This window comes from Pyrgilauda ruficollis, unplaced genomic scaffold (assembly GCF_017590135.1).
Source record: "Pyrgilauda ruficollis isolate IOZ18807 unplaced genomic scaffold, ASM1759013v1 scaffold41, whole genome shotgun sequence".
Classification (NCBI taxonomy): domain Eukaryota; kingdom Metazoa; phylum Chordata; class Aves; order Passeriformes; family Passeridae; genus Pyrgilauda; species Pyrgilauda ruficollis.
Window position 1 is genome coordinate 9281331 of NW_024525601.1, and position 26491 is coordinate 9307821.

The 26491-nt window shown below is 42.4% G+C and overlaps 1 protein-coding gene across 5 annotated transcripts in view; it reads right to left on the reverse strand.

Moving 5' to 3' along the window:
* Positions 1–26491, reverse strand: part of KCTD1 (potassium channel tetramerization domain containing 1) — a 67667-nt gene that overhangs the window by 33468 nt on the left and 7708 nt on the right. The window contains exon 1 of one of the 5 annotated variants that reach the window (XM_041477775.1): positions 174–279. The exons of the other annotated variants lie outside the window; for them this stretch is intronic. Within the exon in view, the coding sequence (XP_041333709.1) occupies positions 174–188 (15 nt within the window). The 5' untranslated portion in view covers positions 189–279. Of the gene's footprint in view, positions 1–173; positions 280–26491 lie in introns of those variants that run through there. 5 annotated transcript variants of the gene reach the window in all.

Below are 26491 nucleotides of genomic sequence, written 5' to 3' on the forward strand. Positions count from 1 at the left end.
CCGACAAAAAGGGTCATTCTCATTTTTAAGAGCTGATGAAAACGCCAACAGAAAGAGATACAGACAAAACGACTGAGAACAATATTTTCCTCAACTGAGACAACCCCAGGTACACTTTCTGTTCCTTCCCAAGCCCTCCGTCACTGCCGCACCACCAGAACAGGAATACAAACCCTCAACTCCTCCATCCTGCACACTCTTCTCTTGAATTCCCAATTCACATAGCACAGCAACAGAAGCAGAAACACCTGGACTAGTCAACTGCTCATGGACTGCAGACCACTGGACATCGACAGCCTTTGAGAAAGACATTTTCCATTTAAAAGTTACACGTATGGCGCCAGCTGCCCCCGCGTGCCGCGCACAGGCTGCCGGCGTGCGCGGCTCCCGGGGCCGGCGGGCGCGGAGCGGGAGCCGAGGCTCCGCGGGCGGAACCAGCGGGCGGAACCAGCGGGCGGAACCAGCTCTCGGTCACGGCGGCAGCGCCGCCGCCGCAGCAGCAGCAGCAGCAGCGGAGCGCAGAGAGAGAGAGCAGCGGCCGCCTGCGCGCTGCGGGTGGGGCAGGGCAGGGCAGGGCAGGGCGGTGAGCTGGAGCCAGGAAGGCAGGCGGCAGGCAAAGTTGGGGATTAAAATAGAAATGCGCTCGAGAGCGGTTTTGAGGCAGCCCCGCTTTCGACTGAAGGACAGCTCCACGCGGGGTGGAATCTTATAGGGATGCCCTGAGAACTAAAAGCCCTTGCAAATGACCGAGTTTTACATTTAAAAGGTAAGCAAAGCAGCGAGAAGTCAGATACACTTCATCATAAAACTCCCTTTGTTCTTTCAACACCGTCTTTCAGCTGCACAGAGGAATGGATTCCTTGTAAACATCTCCTCGGAGCCAGGCAGCAAACCTCAGCAAGGCGGAGCGCGGCCATCAGAGAGTTACGGGACCAGCAAAGCCCGGCGCCGCCAAAACCCGCGTTTCCCCGTTTTTCATGGCTGCTAAAGGGCTCCAATCACACAGGCAACATGAGCCAGGTAATCGTCTGGCTGAAATGATTTACAGGCCAACGTTGCACAATAAATCCGAGTAGTATGTAACAAAAGGCATCTATAAACCACAAAGTACTTAACTAATTTTCTTTCATGCGCAAAAGCAAGCTTAGGTCTAATACTGATAAAAACTAAGGGAATGAAGAAAAACATCTAGTTTGGATGTTGGGGGGGAGGGAAGGGTTGGGTTTCTCCTCCTTCTTTATAAGCAGAAGTTAATATAAATCTGCAGAAATACCAGGCTTAATCACTACAATTGCTGGAGGAGGTGCCTGCAGCGCAAAGAAGACAAGTCCAGACAAAATAAGGTACACACGCTATGCAAAACTAATGTCTGCTACAAATGCTATGTGGTACAACCACCACCCAAGATGCTACTGATCTGCAGAGCGGTATTTAGTAAAATAATGAAGAAAAAATGAAAAACAACAACTACAAAGGTGAAAATAAGAAGTGAAGGACTGATACAAACTAGGGCTGGGGGGAGCATGCGTTGGACGGTTAGCAGGAGGAAAGCAGCAGGTCTGAGGAACACATTTCAGTGCTTAAAAGCAGACAGTTTGGCAAAAATAAAGATAAAATTATCAGTGAAAGTTGAGACTAAAACGAAAAATAAATTCTGTAACTTGTACGAGACAGCCACCAGCATGTCCCTTCAGAGGATCCTCTCTGGCAGAAAAAACATAGCTCCCTTGCAATTTAGAACAGTGCAGCACCACCGAGTCTGTCACAGTTTTTCAATTGGACGCATTCTCCTGTATACCCTGCCTGGGGCTGCTCGAGAGAAAATGAACAGATTTGCAGGGTTAATATTGTAGTTAGGCTGGAACCTCATTCAGCGTAGCTGTGATAGCACTGGCTGCACAAAACCGTAGAAGAATGTGTAGTATAAACATCACTGCCAGGATGGGAGATAGGTTGAGGACCGTGGGCATTTTAAAAGGCAAAAGAACCCACAAAGCATAAGAAAAGGGAACCAGTTTCCAAACCCAAGTCATAACCAAGCTGCCATTTACACAGTTTACCTACTAAAACTCCCAAGAAATAAAAATGCTTTATAGTAAAACCTTTTGCTCTTTTATTTCACCCTCCTCCTTTTCAACATTTCCTCTTCAAGTTACCTGTGTTTACTGTGTGTCATTATCACTTGTAAACAAAGTCCTTCTTCTCAGTGTCTGATATTAAGCACAGTAACCTAACCTTGCTAATAACCTTGCTCCAGTCTCAGCCCACAAAGCACATTTCCCTGCATAAAAACAGTTCAGTACCATTTTGGAAATTAAAAAATTGCATTTCTACTGCAGTTGCCCCAGAGAAACTAAAGCAAAAATGGGATTCAGAGATGCAAGTCCATAAAAAAATCCCATTTTTTTTTTTTAATGTGGCACAGCTCAATAGCACTGTCAGAGCACAGAAGATCACCATCCAATGGGTACAACATTTAACAGATCAGAGTTATATAACTGCATTAGTTAAATCACTGTATTGTTCAGCTATGGAAAGGATAACACAGGGGCAAACAGTCTCTGAAGAAATACATGGCTTGCATTGGATTACTGCAAATGTGGAAGTGAACAAGCTTTGGTAAAAAGTAATTAAAACAAGGCACTGCTGGTAAGCTAAGCTTCCACCACCTAATGTGATTACAAATACAATTCCTTAGCAAGAATTACAGGTGGAGAGAAGGGAGTCAGAGAAACTAAACTCAACGGACTCTAGCAAGCTATCTGGAACAGCTGACAACAAAAAGAATCAAAAAGCTCTTCAGAAGCTTTTCTTGGTGTCAGGCAGGTGAGACATGAACCCAGGAACGGGTTCAGAGCTCAGCCACGGCTGTTCCCACACAGGAAATCACAGAGGTTGTTGTCTGCCTTGGGAACTGCATCAGCTTTGTTCATGAGTGGGGCACAAAGCATGGCCACCACCTGCACTGGCTGGATGGGCAGTGATCCTCCAGACCTGTCAACAGTCTGACCCCTCATAGCTTTCCTTCTCAAACATTTTATTATTTATCCTACCAAAAAAAAAAAAAAAAATAACAGAAAATACAGTTTTATAACAGTGCCATGAACCAAAATACTTCAAATACCCTGTAAAGCATTTATCATTATTAATATCCAGATGATTCCCCTCCACCTCCAACAACTTTTCATAAAAATTAGTTCCCACTTTCACTCTGAATGAGTGCATGACTGAAACTATGTAATCAAAGTGCCAAAATCTGTGTGCTAGGCAGGCTAAAGGCAATTATGTTGTCTAAAACTTTTCAGTTTTGGTTTAGCACACAAAAGCACTGCTCTTAGAGCAGTTTGGGGCTCCTCCACTTCCTTGCTGATATTTGAAGGAGTCTTTCCACAACAAGCAGCTAATAGGCACAGGTCTTTAGAGTATATCTGAACCTGCTTCACATTTTCTGCTCTAGGCAAGCCCTCCTGTACGCTCAACAAAAGCAAAAGCAGTCCTGCCTTAACTGCTCCTCCCGAGATTTACAAAAATCTGTATAATTTAGAAGCCTTCTTACCAAAGGGGGCCAAGGATCATGGAGAAGAGCTTACAAATCCCTTCTCCTCTCCCTGCCTTTTCTTCTATACCATCTTCTCCCCAACTCCTCTCAGAAACATCGTTAAAGAATACACCTGGGTTGAAAAAAACCACAGTAGCTGCAGGGCTGAGATGTGCACTCGTGCAACTGGTCTGCCAAATGACCATAACATAGGAACCATGTCAATGTTCTGGTAGCAAGTGGAAGGAATAGGAGATATCTGAAGAACATGAGTCATTACAATGTGCTAAGTGTACAAATATCAAAGACATGGGAGGCTTACTCCTCCCCTCAAAATATTAGCACTGGTGTCCTAAGTGTTATTTACACTCCATGGTCTTGAATAAAGTCATCCTGGTTCCCTTCTTAAGACAGAAACCTTGACAAAAACCATGCCACCTCAAGACAACCCAAGCTCAGGCACAGAAGGACCGCCATTCAAGTACAAACTGTCTGCTTGACTCACTGGACTGTGAGGATCATTTTAGTTTGCAGGTCAAGACACCGCTGGCTGGAATTATTTTAGGCAGTGTTTTCCCTGTAAGCCAGCCCAGCTCAACCACAAGTGTATATGCTACTCAGCAGCACATATATTCCCTGTCAAAGCCCCAGCAATTATTACTGCTGAGAAACTCAAATTACACATTTCTAACTCCCTTGGATTTTTTGGGGAGGTGAGGGCAAGCTTGTCTCATCTGTTCTAGACATTGGAACGAATAATCATGCAGTAGTTTATTCTAATGTATCAAGTCAGTCTGTGTTCATTATCCTTTCTTCACAACAGAGACACATGAGACAGATGCTTCTCCTCACAAAAGCTTGGTGCCCAGGAACAACTGCAAACAGCAGTTAACACATCCACATCAGCCACCTCCAGCAGAAGAGTCTGAACACATATTCCCACTGTATGGGGAATGAATCCAAGCGGCAAACAAACTTCAGAAGCTGGCATCAAATCCCTTCTCCTCCAGTACAGAGCAGAAATCACTCAAGTGTCAGGGACATCTGTGTGCCTGCACTCCGAAATAAACAGCAGGCTGATGCTCTGGGGTGCTTGTGGGATGGGGGAAAGTGCAGCTCAAGAACCTCATCCAAACCAGGAACATTAGGACCGCTCTTGGATTTGGCTCCTGCACAAGTGTCCCCATTTTGAAGATGCACTTTTTCAAAACAAACATTTCATTAAAGATTAAAAAAATAGTCATCATCGGGTCTCACCACAATGCTTAGACAAGTATCCCCCCCTTTTTTTGAATTCAGCAAAAAGAGTTGCCACAACAAAGAGGCTGGAGAAGGCATTTATTCAACATAAACAGTATCAGTATAGTACAAACAGCACTTCTGGAAGGTGTAGCAAGCAGGCAGAGATATAAAGCTATGTGTCCAAGAAACCCAGGAGCTTATCCTGCTGGAAAGGGAAAATCCCACCCTGGGTACCTCTATGGGCTGGTGATGTCCTCACAACAAATTCTCTGGCTGTGGCTCTGGTACTCAGCATCTACAGGTGACACCAAACTGGGCTGGCCCCTCAGACAGAGCCCTGCAAGGTGGTCAAAGATGACCATGTGCACCACACAGAGCATGCAAACTGCATTTTGATCTCAAGGTATGCATGCCGTCATGGTGCCTTCTCTTCACCTTCATTCTGAAGAGCCCAGAAGCACAAAGAAATTGCTCAGATCTTTGTCAAAAAGTCTTTACATGTAAGTACATCCATCCTTTTCTTCTGCTTCTTCACCCTGACACCAATGGTCGGTAGCTCCCTGAGGACATGGTTGGGCTTTACTGCTGCCACTGGGTCTGCAAAACAAAGAAACAGCCCATTGTTTTCCCCAGCAAAAATGTGCCGATTGCACTGTCATGTTTTGCCTTTCATCAATATAATACAACTGCCCTTTCTCTCACAGCTGCAAGGTTTAGGATTGCTGACTCTGAACATTAGGAATTATGTTTATAAGGCAAAAGTGCAGAACAATTGTGTTTGAGCGTCACACGAGAAATAGGCCCAAAACACAATCAGCTGCAATTCAATGCAGAGTAAGCCAAGACACCGCTGAGACTCAATAGCAGTACTAGATTTATTATTTTAAATCTCTAAAGCTTCATTTTAAACCCTGAATGTCTGTCAATATACAACAGAAGGTCAAATTATCCTATGCAAGACTGTCAAATACAATGGAGAGCTTGAAAAGCAGGAAGGTTTTCTGGATATGCTGAGCCACTGAACTGCAGAAGATCTACTATGCCAAGCAGCTGCTCACTCCTCACATCTCAAGTGCCATGCTTGGGGCACTCAGTATTATTTGCAGAAATACATGCAGCAACGCATTTTAGAAAGGTGGGTGTCACAAGGCCACCTGAGAGAGGGGACAGAGATACCCAGAAGGGTCCCTCATACCCAGAGTGTAGGGTATAATTCATTGTGAAACAAAAACCTTGGCTGAAACTCTTTCCTGAAGGTGTCAGGAACAGTACTGGGCTGAGTACTCTGTATCCTGAAATAGTCCAAATGCAGATCAAGCCTACAAAGGTGATAAATGCACCTCTGGTCACACCACCAGAGTGGCTACAGCAGTGGTGACTGGAGCACTTACCCGATGGGACAATTTTAACCGGTACATTCTCCTTGTCCCAGTGGAGAATGTGGGAGTGGAGCGCTGATCTGGCCCCTCAAGACAGGGGTCCCTTGCAGCACATCCCAAATTCTGGCTGCTTTCAGCCTTCTCCTCCTTGAGATGCTGGCACTGCAGAGCACATACACACGCTAAGTGCTGCAAGCGCTGGAGAGACGAGGTGGCATTTCCTTGGGAAAATGAGCCTTGCTGGGATTTCAGAGCTGACCAGGACCTAGAATAAATGACACAGGTGCAGAGACACAAATGCAAGGCAAGGGGCTGAAGGAGGTGAGGTATTTGTTTGTGCTGGGTGGAGAAAGCTGCCTGCCTGGAGATGCAGGACAGTTAAAAACCACCCTTGGACAAGAGCTTGGAGGCACCTTGGTAATTCCAGAGCCCAGGAGCCAAGTCTACAGCACACAACTAGCTTGAGCAGAAGAGCTCTAACCAGACTAGACTTTCATCAGAAACTTGTCATTAAGCCCTTAAGAAAAATCTTTAAGTGGAGAAGAAAAATTCATGGATAATGGCAGAAGTCAAATGAGGGCCTGTGCTTACAGCAGTAAAGGCGAGTCCAAAAACCTGGCAAAGTTTACAAAGACAGGATGTATCTTCTCAAGTGCTTATAAATTTCTCTGAAAACCTTCCCAAGCCTCGAAACTGCAGACAAAAGTTTAATACCTCCCTCAAAATATTTTATAAGTTTGCACTCCTTATGGAAGATTAACTCAGCCCCTTGCTTGTTTGAGTGAGCAGTGCTGAGGTCAGCCCAAATGTTGTCATTTATTACATCCCTGTTCTTCTGCACTGCCTACCCATTTCTCCCTTGGGTCAAGCAAATCCTTCTCCTGGAGGTGGCTGATGTGCACACTTGCTGTGCTTGCGTCAAGTGACTGGCAAACATGGGCAGCACAGAATCTGACTGAAGCCCCTAACACAAGCAGGACCTTCGGAACAGATCCAGCCCACCGTATTATAAAAAAAACCCAACCAAACTTGGGGGTCCAGCCCAGATTCACTACCCCCAAACACAAACACTTTGGCTTTCACCATGGAAGGAGAACTTTTACAGCCTTTAGAGGTGCCAGTTCAATTCTCACTCAGCAAAAGCATCCATTTAATTTACAAGCAAAACCGGATTTGAAAGCTGCTACTAGTTAGTGCACAGCACACCACTGCCCACCTGACACTCTAATCACAGGGTGTTCACCCCAGCAGGCAAAAACGTCCCCTAACCATGCTGGAGGACACAGTGTTTAGATGCAGGAGGACATGGGACCAAAGGTAACAGACCTGCCATGACGCTGCTAAGGGTGTCCTATGATAGGGGCAGACTGGACAGCTGGCATTTCAGGCCACTTGCTCCACCAAGGGCTTGTCTGTTCTGCACCAGCATCTACTCAAATTGGCAATGAAACCGATTTAGCAGTGACCAAACAAAAGTGTAACTCCCCAGCCTGAGCTGGACATGACCAGTTCAAAACATTTCATGAGGTACACAATGCAGTGCTTCAGTCACCTTCACTCAAACTTCATTATTCTCACTTGCAAAAGAGGACAAGTATCCCATCAGATACTGCAGAAACAAGACAGTAAGCACAAAGTGCTCCCTTGGTCTGAGCACAGAACAACTGCAGCCATTGTGGACACTTAAAAAAAAAAAAAAAAAAAGAGGAAACACTATTAAAAGATGAGCAGTCCCTGGGAAAGGCTTCCAGGTCTCAAGAGCCTTCAGCAGCCTGGCAGCCCTGCCCACAACAATACAGCTTGATACTAAAGTCTTTGCTTCTGCTGCCCTGAGGACAGTTTCATTTACTTTCCTTTAAACTTGGAAAATAGGTCGCTTTTCTTCTCGTACCTCTATCAAACCTCAGGTAGCAAAGAAAACGTGAATTTACTTGTACTTCATAGGAAAGCAAGCACACACAGAGGGAGTTTCACCTTTTGCAAAGGGCAGACATGACTGACTACTTCCCCACCATACAAGGCTTCACTCATTCCAGTGAGAAGCATAGATCCAAATATCTTGGACCACTTCATCCCGTCTGCAAGAGGTTTGCCATGCCAGCTACTTTGCAAATAGCATACCTAAATGCTCTGGGGCTCCATTCAGAGTCTACACCTCCTCCCTGAAAGAGGCAGCCACTCAGTCAGCTCTCCCCAGTCCCAGGGTATAGCCCAGCACAGAGCAGTCCTTCCACTGTCTCTGTGAGGGATGCAGCATCTGCCAACTCATCTCCTGCACCAGTGAAGGCAGGAATGTGACAGCAATCTTCATCACACATACATGGGGTTTGGACCAGGAACAGCTACAGGAAGGAACAGCTATGGGAACTCTGAACACTGCAATCCATCTTTCAACTGTTCCCAAGGAGATTACTTGTAGGTTGAGATTTATTAATAATGTAATTTTTAGTCAGACTTTTCACTCAAGTGCTGTTGCCTTTTATCCACTTCTAGCAGGCACTCTACACGTATTTTGCAACAGTCTTCACATACGGATAAGGGAAAAACAACAACAAACACTCCCTCCTGGGTTTAGAAGGAAAGGACTTCTCTTTGCCAGAACCATGCTGGTATATTTGAATGCAAAGTCAAACAAATCCTTACAATTGGTGTCAGGATTTGAGTGGGAAAGAAACCAAGTGGTTACATCTTCTTGGACCAAATTTGCAATCTGTCCAATAATCTTCTGGTGAGAAGTAACACTAAAAAACAAGCATTGTTAAAATCTGTTTTGTTTGCAAGGTAAGATCCTATCAGCAGTACATGAATAAAGATTAATGTCTTGGATTGCAGTTGTATCTGAAGATTTCAAAGACCCATAAAAATGTAGACTTCAGTGGGATAACTGGAAGATTGTCATGAATTGTCAGAATTTGAGAAATGGGTTTTTCTTCTTTAGATTTGACTCACAAACCGAACAAAAAGAAGCCTGTACTGCCTTATTTGAAGTCAGTTTACACTCCAGTTTGAATAGCACCTGCCCTTGGGTATGTTCCAGAAGAATATCTACCTTTCCACAAAGGGAGGCTAACACCCATTGTAAAACTTCCAGAGGCACATTAGATGTCTGTTCTCCCCCCAGCAATTTCACCCTTAGAAGTAGAAGGAACGCTGCCAGTTACAGCCTGTGCTGAGGAAACATGAGTTATAATTTTACCCTGGGAAAATTGCTGAACTGGGAGCTTCTGGTGTGGCATAGGTCTTGCCTTCGCAATCCAATGGTTCTTTTGATTCAGAGAGGCTTTGAAAGGGTGGTGATGAAAAACATAGCCTCTCCCTTTGAATCAGCCAGCTGCCTGCTTTCCTTTGCACTTTTAAATTTGGTTTATTAATTTGCCTAGGAGCAGAAAGAAATAGAACTGACCCATCTAGAGAAGATATCTACTTCAGACCCAACATGAAAATAAAAAAAAACACCCCCACTTGTGGACTATTTGAAGAATTTTTTATCTAGAATCGCCTTTACCACGCTTAAGAAAAATACAAGAAAGTCTTTACTAGGTCTCCTGGCCATATTAAGAGGAAAAAGGTAAGGGACAAAATAGAAGGATCTGATAAAAGCACATCCTTGAAACGTTGTAAGACACAAGAGCTCTAAGCACTCTCCAGATGTTTCTTGAAGCAACCAGTAATAAAATATTCTCAGCTGGAATTGCAATTTTGAAGACATTGAGTCCATTTGGTAATTATGGCAGTAGTCAGTAAAACAGACAGCTTCATCTATAACCTGACTACAGGAAAAAGGCATGAAAGTGCTTTGAAGCCACACATCTGTAATTATCTAATTTATGATAAAGATGTAAACAGAACCACAATTTTGAAAGTCACAGCTCAGTCTCGTAGAGAATTAGAAATAGGGTGTGAAATTGTAATATTAAATTATACATTCCTCACTCCGGGATAAACGAAACACCATGAGCAAAAAACCCTGACCTTCAGGACCCCTGTGTCACTCAGTTTTCTTTCTTTCTTTCTCATCTATTCCCCTTCCAACAAGTCTCTGAAGCTGAACTTAGCAAAGCAACGTCCCAGTCTCACTAAAATGATAATTTATCAAAACCCCACTAGAGGGACAGAGAGTGCCAAGAGGGAGAACAGTGCAAGGAAAGGGTAAGAGTTGAACTTACTGAGATGACAGGCTTTTTGGAAATTCTTGTCAAGACGGACTGCAATAGGGAGCATTTACCCTCCTCTCCCATGCATTTCCAGGGCTAGCTGGGAATTTTTCCTCTCCTTTTGTAACTCCCATTAAAATTATCAGCCTACAGATTTCATAACAAGCAGGAGAATGAAAAAACCCAAACATTATCGTGAGAGAAATCGTATTATGATTAACTATTTCAAAATGCCTGTGGGTTACTTAATACCTTGGGACAGGCAGCATAACACCACAGGGGTGTCACTGCATGGGGACAGGAAACAGCCCTCTGCTAAAAGTATGCACGAGGCAGCACACAGCAATGGGGGCCTCTTCCCAGAGCTCTGGGAAATGCATGTGGCACATGAAACCTGCACTCAAATCCATTGGTGACCCAGACACTTCTCTACCCCTGCCCTGGTCCAAAATCTGTCCACCTTTGGATTTTTAATCCCTTACAGAGGAAGGTATGTTTTTGGGTGGCTGGTAGGAAGATGCTGAAGTCCCAAACGAAGCTAAATACAGCTGTGAGTAAATTCAAAAGGTTCCTTCATTGCAGTATCACATGAAGGTTTTTTATTTCACTTTGCCTCTTTTCTGATGTTTGGAGTTTTCTTAAATGCTGGAAATGTATTCGGGGGAGAAAGTCATATGCCCAGCATTCCCTATGAGGGTCAAGCAGCAATTCTGTTTTGTTAGTGTGAAGGGCAGGATTCAAGGAAAGAACACAGGATTCTGCTCTGGCAGGCAAAAAGAGTGCTTGGCAAGACAACGACCATATGGCACATGAACAAAGCATATTTTAGATCTGGTTCATTTGATTCCATTATATATAAAAGATACTCTAAGATCCATGGCTAAGAAATACAATTTTGATTTTGTTTTCAGACCTGTAGGAATTTCCCCAAGTAGTCCTTGTAGCTTATATGATAAAAACATCCATTTGGCAGCTAATTTTAGCATTTTTTACCCTCAGGGGTGATTAACCCCAGACCTATGTAACCCTGTGCTATATGCTAACAGCAGCCATCATTGCCCCTGCCAATCTCATGAAGCAGCAATCCACTATTTAGTTGTGGACAAACAGACTCTGCTAAATGGCTCGGCAAACTCTTAATTTTATATTAAAAGGTTTTTACTTGATCCAACACCAAATCAGACCATGCATACAACCTCAGAAGAGTAGATGAAAACTACCTTATATACAATATGCACTCCTTTGGATGGCATAGCCTGCTTCTAAGTCTGTGGTAATACTTCTCTGGTCATTACTAAAACACAAAACACCAGTGGTTGGACAACAAAGGGACCCAAAAATGTTTAAAGAAGCAGGAAAATTCATGCCTGTCAATCAAAGATAAATGCCTGTCTCACTTTCTCTAGCTACTAGCTTTTATTGCCTCTAATGTACAAGACATGTCAATAAAACTGAAAATAAAAACACATTGGCATACACCAATAGTCACCCTATCTAAGTCATTGCACGGAGAAGAATCACATCCTTAGATGATTCCAAGGGACAGCTCAAACTTAAACTAGCAAACAGCAGCTTCATCAAGAAAACAAAAGATAAACATAATAACGGTACATTATTTTCAAAACACACAGAAGTGAGACAACTCTGGACACGGGCTGTCATTGCCGCAGCTGGACCAGCCACCAAGGGGCAACAGGCATTTGGCGATGAAATAAATGTCTCTTCTTCAGGCTGCCCTGTAACGGGGCTCTCGGAGAGCTGGCAGTGGCCAGAAGGCTCAGCTCAGCTCACTTAAACTGCTGTTGAGACAGTAAGCTTTAGATGAACTTACCCTCATCCAGAATAATTCTTGAAGAAATTTTCTGTTGGGTTTGTGGGAAAGGAGGGGATGGCTTCATTTAACCAAAGCCAGAGGAAAGAAACTCACTGAATATCTTGAGTGCTAATAACCAGTAAGACCATGCTGCTCAGGGGCCTCTCCAGGCCCAAACAAAGTTTTGAACTTATCTTCTGCAATACAGAAAAAAAACAACTTTAAAGAAGGATAAGGACAAAAAAGATTTTTAAAAAATCATTAAAAGAATAGTTTTGAGTATCATAAGCATGAAAGGGGTCAGGTTCAGAAAATCATTGACTACGATGAAATAATTTTTTTAAACCGTATGCAAGAAACCCACCACATTCCAACAGGGACCTGAAAATTTGAAGAAACATTCACAAGGGAAAAGGCTGACAGCGAAAGGAAAATTGTATATGGCAACACATCCAGAGTCTTTAAAAAAACAATCTCAGATAAAGTATGGGAGATAACTGTGAAGGATTTTGTCTGGAACCAGGTAAATTTGAGGGAAACATTAGGAAGGCCTTACAGCTTGTGTCTCACTTCATGCTTGCCTCCCACTCAGGAGCAGTGGAGGAAACCATCAGCTCTCTCCCTGGTGTGGGAAAGGAGGAAAGCAGAGGCTGAAGCACTAGCTTTCCTGAAATGGGCAAGGACAGAGTGCAACAGAGACACCAAAGAAACCCCTTTCAAAACAACAAAACCCTGCAAGGAAAAAGAAAGAGCAGATAGAAGAAGGAGAAGGCATTAAATTGCTAAGTGTGGGGGGAAAAAAACTAAAGCAAACTCCCCCCAAATGCCAAACATTTCAGTTCGTAGGTCTCTCCTCCAGAAAAAATATTTGAGAAGCCTGGCTTCAGGAACAGAAGATATGTAATGCCAGAAATAAAGGAGCATTTGAAACAAACAGGAAGGGTTTCAGGAGTCTTGCAGTGATCGCCCAGTAGAGCGTAAGAGAACTTCAGTAACAATCCCGAAGTTGTAGACTGTCTCAGCTATCTTCCATCCCATTACAAATACAGTGAACTACACACTTGATTTCTGATGAACACCATCTTAGAGTTGAAGAACCAAAAGGGAATAGCCTGGGGAGAGGTTTACCTGTGGGGAAAGGGGCTAGAGTGGAAGGATAAATGGCTAGATTTTGTTTTTCAGCAGAAAAAACAGACCTCGTGATTTCCACCCACACTGCCTTGCACAACGAACAGAACTTCAATCCAGAAATCAACAGTGGCTGAGGGTATGTGTGTGCCTTATTCCACACATTTGAAAAGCAGCATGGAATGAGGTGTGGCAAGTGGAATTCCTAACTCCAGCCCTGGCCAGGAAAGATGGCTGGATGCCAACCACACCACGAAGGTCTTGTCATCTAAAATTCAACTAAGTCCTGAGGTGCCCAACACTTTCTCACACTGAGGTGTGCCACACAGAAAGAACTTCTATCAGACTCACAGGGTTTGATGGCCACATGAGTCTTGCCTGCCACATGCTTGCTTCAACAAAACCTCTTAACCCATCTCACAGTGAGGAGTCTTACAAAGTGCTCAGCATCAAGTAGCTCCACCGAGAATAACACACTCCTGCCAACAGCAGCCTGACTTGACCAGAAGCAAGTCTGGAAGTTTCTATGATGCTGACACTGTGGAATCCAGTAATAAGGATGGAGGTTCACCTCATGAGGGCACAGTGAAGCAAGCCAGGAGGTTCATCTAGGACTAAGAAACCCAGGAGAAATGTGAATGCATGGCTGAGCTTAAGCAGTAGCAGTTACATTATAAATGGTTTTAAACACAACAAAGGAATGGAAGATAAGCAGACAATCTCTAATACTCATATGCAAATTAGAATCAATGATGATGATAGATTTTTAGAAAGGTTCTAATGATACAATGACAAATAATTCTTCCCACTTGCAGCCTGGCACCATTTAGTGTATATTTAACTTTAAAAAAAGACTGAGTATGTTTTTTTCTTCTCCCCCTTTTTCCATGTTGATGCTTGTTTGCATTACATCTATTTTGAGCTAAATTAAATAGGAGAAGCAGGGTTTTGATTCAGTAGTAGCAATAAATGGGGTTAGCCTGGCATTGATCTGTGTAAAGGGGCCAAAGCTAGGACTGCCAGAAGCAAAACATGGTCAGTGAACTCTACAGCACAAAGAGTGACCCTGCAGCTGAATTCCTAGCCCTGATTACAACAGAAAGAGACTCGCTTTCCTGAACAAAGAGTATTTCAGGCAGCAGATTAGCAAGAGAAAGTCTACTTGCAATGGCAGTCAGAGGAAACTGACCAAAATTAAGAACCACAGCAGACTGGAGGATTTGAAAAAGCCTCTGAACAGTCCAAAACAAATGCCTGCCTTACTCCGCGTTTCTCGTATACCATCATCAAGTCCAAATGCTGAAGAAACAATATTTTTCTTTGGCATCTCAGTTAAATAGCTTTAAGTTAGTAAAGTGTGCAACAGGGAAGATGAGCCAAAATCTTGTTAAGGATAGCATGCCAAAAAAGTTCCCTTGAAGACTAAGAACATTTATCTTGCAGCACTACAGAAAGGGCAATCACATTTACTCGAAGAGGAAAGGCCCTTTTTATAAATCACGCCTTAAATTCAGCCAGCAAATTTGTACAGAAGGAGAATTTCACAATCCTTAGGAAACACGGATCAAATTTGCTCGCTCTCTGGGTGTTTGTGCTGTTGTGCAATGGAGAACAGGGAGAGCACAGCAGTAAATCTGGCCTCATGACTACCAAGTTTAATCACAGTTTATCTACGGTGGAGAACAAAGTGCCTCTTATTCCCACTGCACTGCGATCCCACCAGACCTCAAGCCAAGCAGGGTCAGTTCAGGCCAGCTTTTGGCTAGAGGCTGGCAGAGCACTGGAATCAGCCATTCCGAGGTTGAAGCAAGCTCACGTCTCACTTCCAGCGAGGCCAATTCACACAGGAGAAGCACACAAGGTGTTGGGTACGCAGTCATCCCTAGCAGCACCTTCAGCCACTGCTCCCAATGCTTTGGCAGGTCCTCTGGCTATTCACAGGTCCTGCACACAGTGAGAAGCTGGCAAGAAGCACAGCCCTGCCAAGTGATCCAAGGCTGCTGAGCAGCAATGTTTCTTTTATCCTCATTTTTTAACCCCGGACATTTGGGTGACATGGTGCAGCATGCCCAGAGCTCACCCGTGCTGGAAATCCTGAGGCAGGGCTGATGCCCAGCAGTGCAGCCCAACTCCTCACGCTGGCTTCACCAGCGGCAGTGGGGATCTCAGCCCCCAGAGCAGTGACAGAAACAGAGGAGCACTCATTATCACTGCTTTGTCTTTCAACCTATTTCTTTTCCATATTTTACATGAGCATTTCCTTAAAAACAAGGATCACAAAACATTGAGCCATGTCAAATCCTTATGTATAAGCTATTAAAGATCTTCATTTTCCCTGCACAAAGTCCCATTTGCAATTTTTGCTTGCTTCTTTACCAAGCAGAAAGAGGCAAGGTGGAGACCCACAGAGGAAAGGGGGGAAGGTTTAAAGAGTCTGTTGGCATACTGACAGCCTGCAAAAAATTAAGTCAGAAATGTGCAAGACAGCACCTTGGTTTTTTTAATGCTGCTTGTTTGGTTCGCCACTTTTATTAGGGGTTGATTACATCCCTCTCTTGAGTTTTGCGGTGGCTGCAATGTCAGAATGTGGGACATGGTTGTCATGACTGGGAACTTGCTGACTGATTTACAAGAACATACAAAGCCACATAACCAGAAGATTTTTATTATTCACTCATGTTCTGAATGTTCCTTTCACCTTTCATTGAATAAATCTTGAGAAAGTGAAGATTTATTTCTAGTTTTAAATTCAGCTTCCCTTTTGTAGAAGGGTGCCTAAGCATAATATACCTTTGTTATGGAAAAATCACCCCACAATATTCCTCTGAACAGCTCGAGGTCAATATACCTACATTGGTAAGAGCATCTTAAAATTAAGTTGTCATGTTAACTGTTTAGTGGGCAGTGAGCCATCTCAAATAGATCAGTTCATTATTAAAAGTGGCAATTATTGTAAATTATACTCTTCATAAGAGCAGCTACCTAAGCTTTAAATATGTTATGATACTTCCCTGACCATTCCCTTTAAATGAGGATAGCTGAGGGCTCAGACATCATCATGCAGCAAATAGCTGTGCAATTTCGGACAACTCTTTTTTAACCACTCCTCTCCCGAGGGCTACCACCCCCATAGCACAGCTGGCCAAAGAGACTACATGCCCCTGCCTCCTCTGCTCCAGTTCACAGAATAAACATGGCAACTCAATTTACCAGTGACAATGACAACACCCAAAAAATACTAATCCCTTGACCAGGAGATTTGTTGTAGCTGCTGAAGTGCAGGCACACGGTTCCTTTTGCTGACTCCACAAGAGAGCAAAAGCCTACCACAAAGGAGGAGGGCAGCCGAGGGCAGTAACATCAAACTAAGATTTGCCAGGGCTTGTCTGTCAGAGGACAAAGTTTTGCATTTTAACCACTTTTGGCACATTCCACATTTGGTATTTTCAGGAGCTTTCTAGGATGTTTATGAAACAACTGCAGGGTAGGCAAGTAAATTGATGGCGGCACAAAGAATGCCTTCCCACATTCTTCTCCCATGCTCCTACCATTGAAGTAAATGAAGATGTAGTTTATGTTTCTGTAATTACAGTTTGTTAAAAGGAGAACAGGTTGTTAAGTTATGGTAAGGAGCCCATGAGCCTGTCCTCTGCTTTGAATACCACAGCAATGTAGATTTTACTGAATAAAAAGACCAGTCAAAACATTACTCAGAGAGGATCTACACTCTGATGCCATCCAGCATAATCTGCAATAGTCACATTAATCAAACCAATCAATTGGAAATTGTTCTTATGAGAGCTGTTTTAACATAAGTCAACACTGTCAAGTTTCAGTCATCTAATATTTACTGAAAGGATACTACTACATATTTGCTCTATGACATTTCTGTACCATACGTCATCAGCTGTTTCCTTTTAATCCTGCATTTCCCCCATTAAATACTGACAGCATTTATACAGCCTCGTAAAACTCTAGTACAAAAGAATAAGCCACCAGAACTTTTCCCCATACATTACTTACCAACTTAACTATGTAACACAATGTGAAAGGTTTATGCACACCAGCTGGATCTCATTACAGCTACGTTTCTGTCTTTTTAAAGTGTACTTTATCTGGAATATTGAAGTCCCTTAGAATTTCACTTAAAAATACTAAGCTGACATACACACAACTCTCTACTGCAGGATGCTAACTCAGTAAATAGGTTCACAAATCAAACCTGTGGACACTAATTTCTGGAGTTTAAAATGCATCAGGTTCAATTCAAATATCTGAAGCCAAATTAACAAACCCCTCAGCCTAATTCAGCCTTCCCCTCCTAACCATCACTGCAACTAGAGTTGTACAATAAGAAAACCAGCAAGAAAAGTAAGAAAGGAAGAGTTTCAAGATAGCATTGATATCCCGACCGATGGGTGCTAAGGCTCAGAGGTACACCAGCTTTATATAGCAAGATACATCTAAAAAGCAGGAATCTGAGCTGTGATGAACTCAACAGGAAGACGATCAAAGAGTTTGCTAAATACCCAGATGAACCAAAGAAAGCTTGTCAAACATTTTGGTATTACCAGTTGAGAGATTCCTGTTCATTCGCGAGGCAAGAATTGCGGTTTAATAAAAGCATAGAACAAAACCAAGCATAAAAAAAATCATGTGCAGTGATTTTATTTTTGTTGTATATTTGACTGTAATTACTGTCTTAAGTACTTTAATTGCCTGGCATCTCCTCAAGTGCCTTGCCTGTGGGGAGGGGAGGCAGGGCAGTTTACAGTTTGTTATTAATGAATGAAGTACAAACAAGTTTACCTTGTCTGTAATCAACGTTCCCATCAAAACAGTTTGAGAGGAAAATGTAAAGGGGTCCATACATCCCACAGGCCCAATGTGACTCCGTTAATACCTGCTTCTCAATGTGCTTCTGACATGTCACACCTCAGAGGGAGAAGTGGCAAACATCTTTATAACACCCACATGAAAAGCATCACCTATCTGTCTATTTGTGTTCTCTTCTACAGACATCTGCTCTTGGCCACTGATATGGGGATGGGTATGGGGACAGGCCCCATATGACCTTCCTTGCATGCATTTTAGGTGAGAAAATGGGATATGCAAGCAAATCTGTAGGGTCAATTACAATAGTGTTGGAATGACACACATCCAGCCCTTCTTCACTGGAAATAATTTTTGCCTGGAGTGGAAATGGAGTGGAGGGAAACAAGAATAAAATATGAGAAGCAGCTGACACAGGATAAAATAAAATATAATTGTCTGCTTCATTAAGAAATTATTAGAGACAAGAAGCCATAAGTAAAAGTCAGTGAGTTATATGAAAAAGATGGTAAAGCCAGGAGGATGGAGAAGCAAACTGCTATTTTTCACAATTAGTGAAAGACACGGAGCATAGAAATTTGGCCATTAGTCTTGTTTTTCCGCTGAAATTGGTACAGAAGTCTGCTGCTTTGAGGTAACATCACATCACAGCCTAGCAGACCACCCAGGCAGGAGGTGCACCACTGGCAGAGCAAGCTTTCTTCTGTGGCTGTCACCCTGTCTTGGTAAGCTGGTCAGGAGCTCACCCCTGGGGCAAGAGCAACTCTTCACCACCCAGACTGCCAACAGCAGGGACAACCAGCGTGAGTTCAGTAGCTTCCACTGCAAGGATACTTGCCCACTAAGACCCAGACTGAGACTGCTAATTTTCTCACAAGTCACCAAAAAATGTGCTTTAGGAATAGCTAACACGCTTTCCATTTTTACAGATGGGGACATTTTTCCCCACCCTCTTTTGTTTTTTTTGACTCTTTCACTAGTGCAGCCAGAATAACATCTCTGCCATCTACCTTGTGCCTGCTTACAGCCTTCCATTAGCTGGTACAGCATCTCCAACATTGTCATCTCCTGTGTCTTGAAACACAACTTACTTTGGTGGCACTGTCGCACTGTCATGCAGGCAGCACACTTGCTGCTCCAGGGAGGCTTGATGTTGTGGTGGCCACTTTTCTCCACAGTTAAACACAATTTTCAAGTCACAAAATGACCAGCATATTTGACAGTTTCTCCAAAGTACATTCCTTATACAACTGTGCTCAAAGCATCCTCCTATCGTTGTTAAAAAACGATCTGATCTGATTGCTGATCAGATGAACACGTCCTCTTTAGTAAGCTTCCTATAAAATGCACAACCATGTATCTTGATATAGCTGCATATATAAACCATGAAAGCAGACCCTGTAAATTTTGATTTGAACCTCCTACTCATGCAGATGCATAGGCAGAAACTTGATAGAAGAGATCATAAAAGTTTAAAATATATTTATGAAAAAAGTGGAGCACAGTATGATAGCAGCTCAACTTCTCAAGAATGGGTTGCTGAAAGCTAGCACTCAGCCATCTACCTACCAACAAGAAATTCCTGACTTCTCAGAGCTGTGACACCATGTGTTTCCTTAGGGGGAAAAAAAAAAAAGTGTTTTGATCAAGCACACCGCCGAGGCATTTAAGGTTGTCATGTAACATGAACTGACTACACAGGAGAAATTCAGGCATTACCATACAGAGAATAGACTAGCATGCACAAGTCATTTTGGATGCAGACAGCTATTCATGCAAATAATTCAACAATCCTAGTATTCCACTAGAAAACTGTGAGTCAGATAAACCTGGGAAAAACAAGACACTCCAACTGTCTCCCCTCGACCCATACACTTCCCAAGCGCCCTCCCTGTTTGGCATCCAGGAGGGATGAAGCTGTCTTGGAAAACAGGAACCCACCGGGGTTCTTCTCAGGAATTTTATGAAGTAGCTTAAGGATTAAGAGAGTTTATGACTAGCTTCTACAGTGCTCTGATCAAAAACATGCTTTCCCAACTTCCTCAGAGAGCTTTAATAAGATGCGAATGAGAAATTGATCCGGACACTTTAGTTTACAAGTAGTATTTCAAGTAGCTTGAGGAAACTACTTTATTGTCCATTAGGCATAAAACCAAACACAACGCTTACAGTCCATTTTACCACCGTGCTGACAGCAGATTTCTTTCAGAAAACATACCCAAGAACCAAGGCTTACTCCAACACAAAACTCTACAGGAAACCACTGTTTTAAATTTCACATTTTTGAAGGTTAAGGAAAAAAAACCTTTAGATTTTAGTTCCCCTAAGAGGCAATAATAAAACTCACTTAATTTAAGTCCCACTCACTTCTTTTATTAACTTACTATATAGTTGAAGAAAACTCAGACTTCCCTCCCTGCCCCTTAACTGTTCTTTTATATTTTCCTCTAGCTGTTCTACTTTAAAGAAAAATATGCACAGTTCTTTGCCATCCCTCTGGGTCCATCTTTTCCTTGATCAGATTTTGTTTCAGTCCACCTACTACATTTGTTATTTAGCATTACAAAAGAAGAATGGTGTTTTTTCCCCCTTAATTTCTTCCTCTAATTTTAGCCCTCTCCAAACAGAGACATTATTTTTTCCTCCTTGAATCCATTAAACTAATCCAGCAGAAGCACACTGGCATACAGAAGTTAATCTAATTCCCCAGCTGATATGCTGCAACAAGATAGTTGGTAAGGTATTCTCACCCTGCTTTTCCTCCCCTCTTATTTTCCATTTCAACTTATTACTTCCATCTCTTTCGTCTCACAAAGTAATCATGCTCTGCCTTCAAAATCCTGCTAGCTCCGTTATTTAACCTTTGTGGCCTCCAGACAGGTTGAAAAGCTCACATCTGCTCCTTTCCCCTCCTAAAATCTAGTCCTTTCAGATAAAGTAAATAACAGCTATTTCAGACCACTATCATTAACGTTAAAGACAAAGCTTTTCAGGGTGGGGCTTTTTTGGAGCTTTTTGATTTTATAATCAAAAAACTGGGGTGAGAGGGAAGACATTTTAATTTTTCCTTCTAGCATTAGTTCCCTTTTTGGGATGAGAGCCTGAGAAGATTCCAGAACCCTGAGCCACAGGTGGGGCTGCATGGCCACAGCTCCAGTGGCAGTGCTGTGGCTGGTGCCTGAACCAGCTCCCTGCAGGAGGGAAGGGGCACAGAGGGCACTGCCACCCCCTGTGCCACGCCAGGGGCAGCTGCTGGCAGGGTTAGGGTAGCTGGGTATCTCTGGCAGCTCTGCTGCCGGTAATCTATGCAGAACAATGCCACAATACCACGACACCAGAGCATTTCACAGCAACTAAGTTGGTAAGATCATAACCCTGTAGCAAAAGAAGCGTCCAGTCAAATCAGTCCAGCACTTTACAGAAACAAAAATGCCTTAGTAAGTAAGAATAGTCAGCTGAGTTACCAAGCAGGAGGAGGAGGAGTGTGTTTTGCTGTTTTAGAAAAAGTTTGGACACGGGCATTCTGTATTTAAAAAAAAAAAAAAAAAAAAAAATTCTCATCTATTTTATTTTTTTCCTGGAAAGATACAGATTTGACCTGATGCCTTTGTATCTCTCAACAATTAAAACAACATACACAAGCTTCTGAATATTTCACATGACAATCACAGTTACTACCATATCATTATCCTGTGCTGCAAATCCAGCCTACTATTACATTCATGATCCCGATTATATCCACTGGCAGTCTGGAAGCGAATATACTGAGACTGAGAAAAACGGAGTGGTTAAAGTCTACTTTAGCACAAGGAGAGATCTTTTCTTAATGTATTACCACAATAAACTCTGAAGTGTTGAATTATCCTCCTCTGTACCATGGGGATAATTTTGCCAGTTACACAGTAGTGTAGTGCTACTTCCATACATCAATACAATGCATTAGCAACTCAACCAATATTACATTTAGTATTGAGTCACTGTACATTCTACATGTCATGTTCATTTTGACACATTTGTACTTCTTAGTTTGAATAAACCTCATTTTCCTTAGCTTTTTAAAAAATCCCTGACTTTTGATACTTTCCAATGCCTAAACCTGAACAAAACAGCTTGTATCTAGAGTACTGCCAGTGGAAACAAAAAAAAAAAAAAAATTGTATTCAAGTACATCTCAAAAGTAACACACTAAAAGTCTCCCAAAAAAGGTAACTTACAAAGACTCCTAAGAGATAAAACCAGTAATAAGGTTACTTTGAAAGTGTGTCAAATACCCCAAAAGGAAGGCAAAACTTCAAAGTTCTGAGAGGACATTAAAGTTATTTTTGCTTTTCAAAAATCAAACTGTAACTGTGTTACACATACTGCTCTGGATTGGCAGCAGCTTCAGAAAGCTGATTTTGCAGCAGTTTGAGGCTGACACCGAAACCACGTTAGTCCCATTCTGCCTATTTTATTTTCAAATGGTTGGGGGGGGACAGATTCAGAGGCTGAGGAATTTTGCATTGCCATCCCTGCTAAGGAATATAACTTTTTCAAGTGTTTGTGCTGGGGAAAAAAAATCACATTCTTACCAGATTCAGTCAGTTCTAGAGAACTTAAGTTTTCCTCACATGGTTTCATGGACCACATAGCTTTACCTTATCTGCTCTTCCTCAAAGAACAATTACTTTTCTACTCTGAAGTCAGTCAGTCACTGATCAGTGTGTATTTTCACAGAAAGTGTTTTGGTTTTTGGTTTTTTTTTTTTTTTCCCTAAGAAACTGTATTTTCAAAGATAATCAGCAAGATACATACTTCAGCATTACTAAATTAAGAGACAAGTGAAAATAAACCGAAAAGCTCAACAGGTTGTTCTGAACTGCTGATTAGGCAAACCGTGCATGCTTAGAGCATCATTATTTCCACCATCCCTTAAAAAAACATTTTAAAAACTTGAGCAAAATGTGAGCCTGGTCTTGAAACAGTCTAGGGAGAGCTTCCAGAAACTACTGTATCGTGACAAGAAAGACCCAAGCCGGAAACTAGTACCGATCAGCTTGATAAAAGCCTACGAAAAGCATCACCACAAACAGCCAGTATCACTGTCATATCTGAGATAAGGAGGAATAGCATGCAAGCTTTTTTTGTGACTAGCCAGTGCTGCTAGTTATAAAATCATTAGAAACACAGGAAAACCCTCAAAAAGGCAATCAGTTGAAGCAGGCTCCCTCTTTATCTGAATTTCAAACAGTTTGTACTACAGCCATAGGATTCCGTTAGGACATCTGTGCTCCCATTTACACTTTCCAACTTGTCAACCCAACTCTCAGCTAGGTCCTCCCAATTTGGCATCAAAACTAGATGGGTTAATTATAGCACTTCAGATGACTCGAATTCTTCTGAATGGGGCAATTCCAATACAAGGGAAGGAATTCATCAGGCATGTCACAGGTGAAACAGCCAGCCCTTGTTGAGAAGGAAGGAAGGAAGCTATTTAAGTTGACTTCATCTTCCTTGCTTCTCCTCTTCAACACATTTCAGACAAAAGAGTCTCAAGCCATCCCAAATAGAAATGAAGTGAGGAGGGCAACACAAGCGCATTTCCCCTTCTCTTTCACGCTAAACCCACACACCCATGCTCCCACCCCCACACTGGCCAGACACACCACACGCTTCTGCTGCTACTTCTCCAGGGAAGCTTTCAACCAGAGAAGGTTCAGCAATTAACCACTGGTGCTACTGAGCCCACGAATTTCAATGCTGTCCCTTGGTGTGCACTGCAGACACCTCACCATGAAACAAGAGCTCTCACCAGCAAGGTGATGACATCTCCCATCCAGTCACCCTGCATCAGAGTAAGAGCTCAGTATGACTACACTGGACTTGAATGACTCAAAGCCAAGGCACAGGATGCTGCCCTTATTGCAGACCGACCTCCCTCTGCCACTTTGGAAGCCACCTAGAACCATACAGAGAAAAATCAACAGCAGCAAAAGAAGCAGCTAAAAATATCGTTGTGGTGAGTAAAAGCTCAGGATTCAGCTGAAGGGTGTTGAGAAATCAATCTTGAAATTTTCCCAGCAATTTCTAATTTTGAATAAACATAAGCGGACACACGCACACAAAAAAGGCTTAAAAGAAGGTGTTTTAGGGAAATTGTACATTTATGCATTATATTTCTGACAGGCTGACACAGAAGCACTAACAGAGTACACACAGGTGCCAATTTGCAGGGGAGTCTGAGAGCTGTGGCTCCTTCATTGGAGCTACCAAGCAGAAGAGTCTCAACTACACAGGCTCCTCTTCCTCTCACTCCTGATATCAAAAACCAAACTGAAACAAACAACAGCATCATCAGACCTGGTCCCTGGGCACTTTGAGAAGGAGAGTGAGAAGTGAAGCACTCTGGTAGAGTTAAGCTCGGCTTAGAAATCACCCCAGCACCTCCACCAGACTTTTTGGATATGGACACAGGAAAAGGAATGCCAAAATTCCTTTGGAAAGGAAAGCCAAAATTCAGCTTCACACCTTGCCTCCTATAACGAGTTTTCTGCTCTCTTCCCTTTACACAGACAAATGCTCCAGCCTGTGTTACCTGAACAGCACCTACCAAACAACTTCCCTTCCACCACGAGCTACCCCCACTACCAAAAAAGTTCCACTCAGCTCTCATCTCCTACACCCACCGTGGGGAAGGACTGGTTTCCTACAGCTGATGACACTGTTTGAAGAGAAGTGATTACCTCTTTCCAAAAGTCACTAATGCATTATATCCAGACTACATGACCTATTTTAAGTACCAAGAATACTGCAAACCACATCAGAACACTCAGGCTAGGATTCGAAGCAAGTCAGAAGTCCCAAGGAGGTGCTAGCTCAGAACTGTGCTATATGGAGCAGACATGTCCTAAACATACAGTGAAAAAAAAAAAAAATCCATATATTGGTAAAGTGAATGGGGCTTTAAAATGTCATTCCATTTCCATTTCATTAAAATGATCTGTCCTAGCTACAGAAGTGTACTGGTGCACACCATAGGTAAGCTTATCAATTAACTAAGAATTTATTGGAAATGTTTATAATACATTTGTGCACTACAATTTTGATTATTTTTGAAAATAGAAGTTGCATTAAGACCAACACATCAAAGACACTTGTTCTTATCGGGGATTAAGTCCTTAGCAAGTTTGAAGGTTTTCAGATCAACTAAAACTGGCTGAATGCAAAGCATGTAAATTTCTAAAAGCCCAGAAAAGCCATTTTTCCTTGTTGATAATCTCCAAAAAACAACCAGAACAGAATTCAATTGTACATCTTCCAATGTTACTTTCAGATCAAGGTATTACGAGAAGTTCCAATCCCTTCCTTATTCCCCATTCTAATGCCTAGAAGAATCTGAAAGCATTCCCTGGAAACATGATTATATATTTTTACTGTCTCAACACTAATAAATCTCTTCCACATCAGATAAAATGCAGTTACCAACACTTGTTCCTTGAATCCAAAATACGATAAAAAAATTATCTTGCACGTACATATTTGGCTACATGCCCTTAACAATTTCCTTCTGAAAAGAAGGGTGTATTTGTTGCTTCAGAAACAGAAAAGCAAAATAATAAGAAAGGACACAGAGAAAAAGATGAACAGAAGGGTTTCGAAAGTGACTGAAAATCTACAACATCTCTAATTAGGTTCCAGCTTCGAACACAATAGTGGGGGTACCATGGCCTGCTATCAAGTTTATAGCCAAGGGCACAAGACAATACAACCCCACATTCAATTTAATTACAGCCTATGGCTTTTGCAGTAGTGGTATGTTTCAAAGGGTTTAAGCACTCATTTATTTCTACACCATACATGAAATAAGGCAGCTCCCTGTCACACAGACTCACCAATTAGACTGAGCAGTTTCTGATCTCTTGCTCTCTAGAAACAGAGCAGTGGGCAATGGGAAATCTTTTACAGGATAATCACAGAAGACTTTTTATATATATAAAAAAAAATCAGCTCTCTGCTGCCTTTAAGCTTGTGCATTTTATCTTTGATGTGCATAGAGTACCAACATAGTAATTTCAGATTCTATAGGATGTAAAAGAGTGTCAAAATACAGCAGCACCTTCAGTGATGGGTTTTTCTTCTCCTGATTGTATCACAAAAGTCATATTCATTTGAGCTACAAGGAACTGGTCACCTCTTGCATTCCTGCCATTTCTGAAGGCTGGACAAAGCAAGTTCTCCAACCAGCCCATGTGATGCAACTAAATAAAATTAGTCTAACTTGGAAAAATATAAAAAGGAAAAATATTTTGAAAAATTAAGTGATAGTAGAAATCTGAAACATTGCAGCATTTAATACCTCCAACATAACGTGCCAATGCAACCAAGAGGACCTACAAAGAGAGTATTAGACCTTGGAATTAGCTCC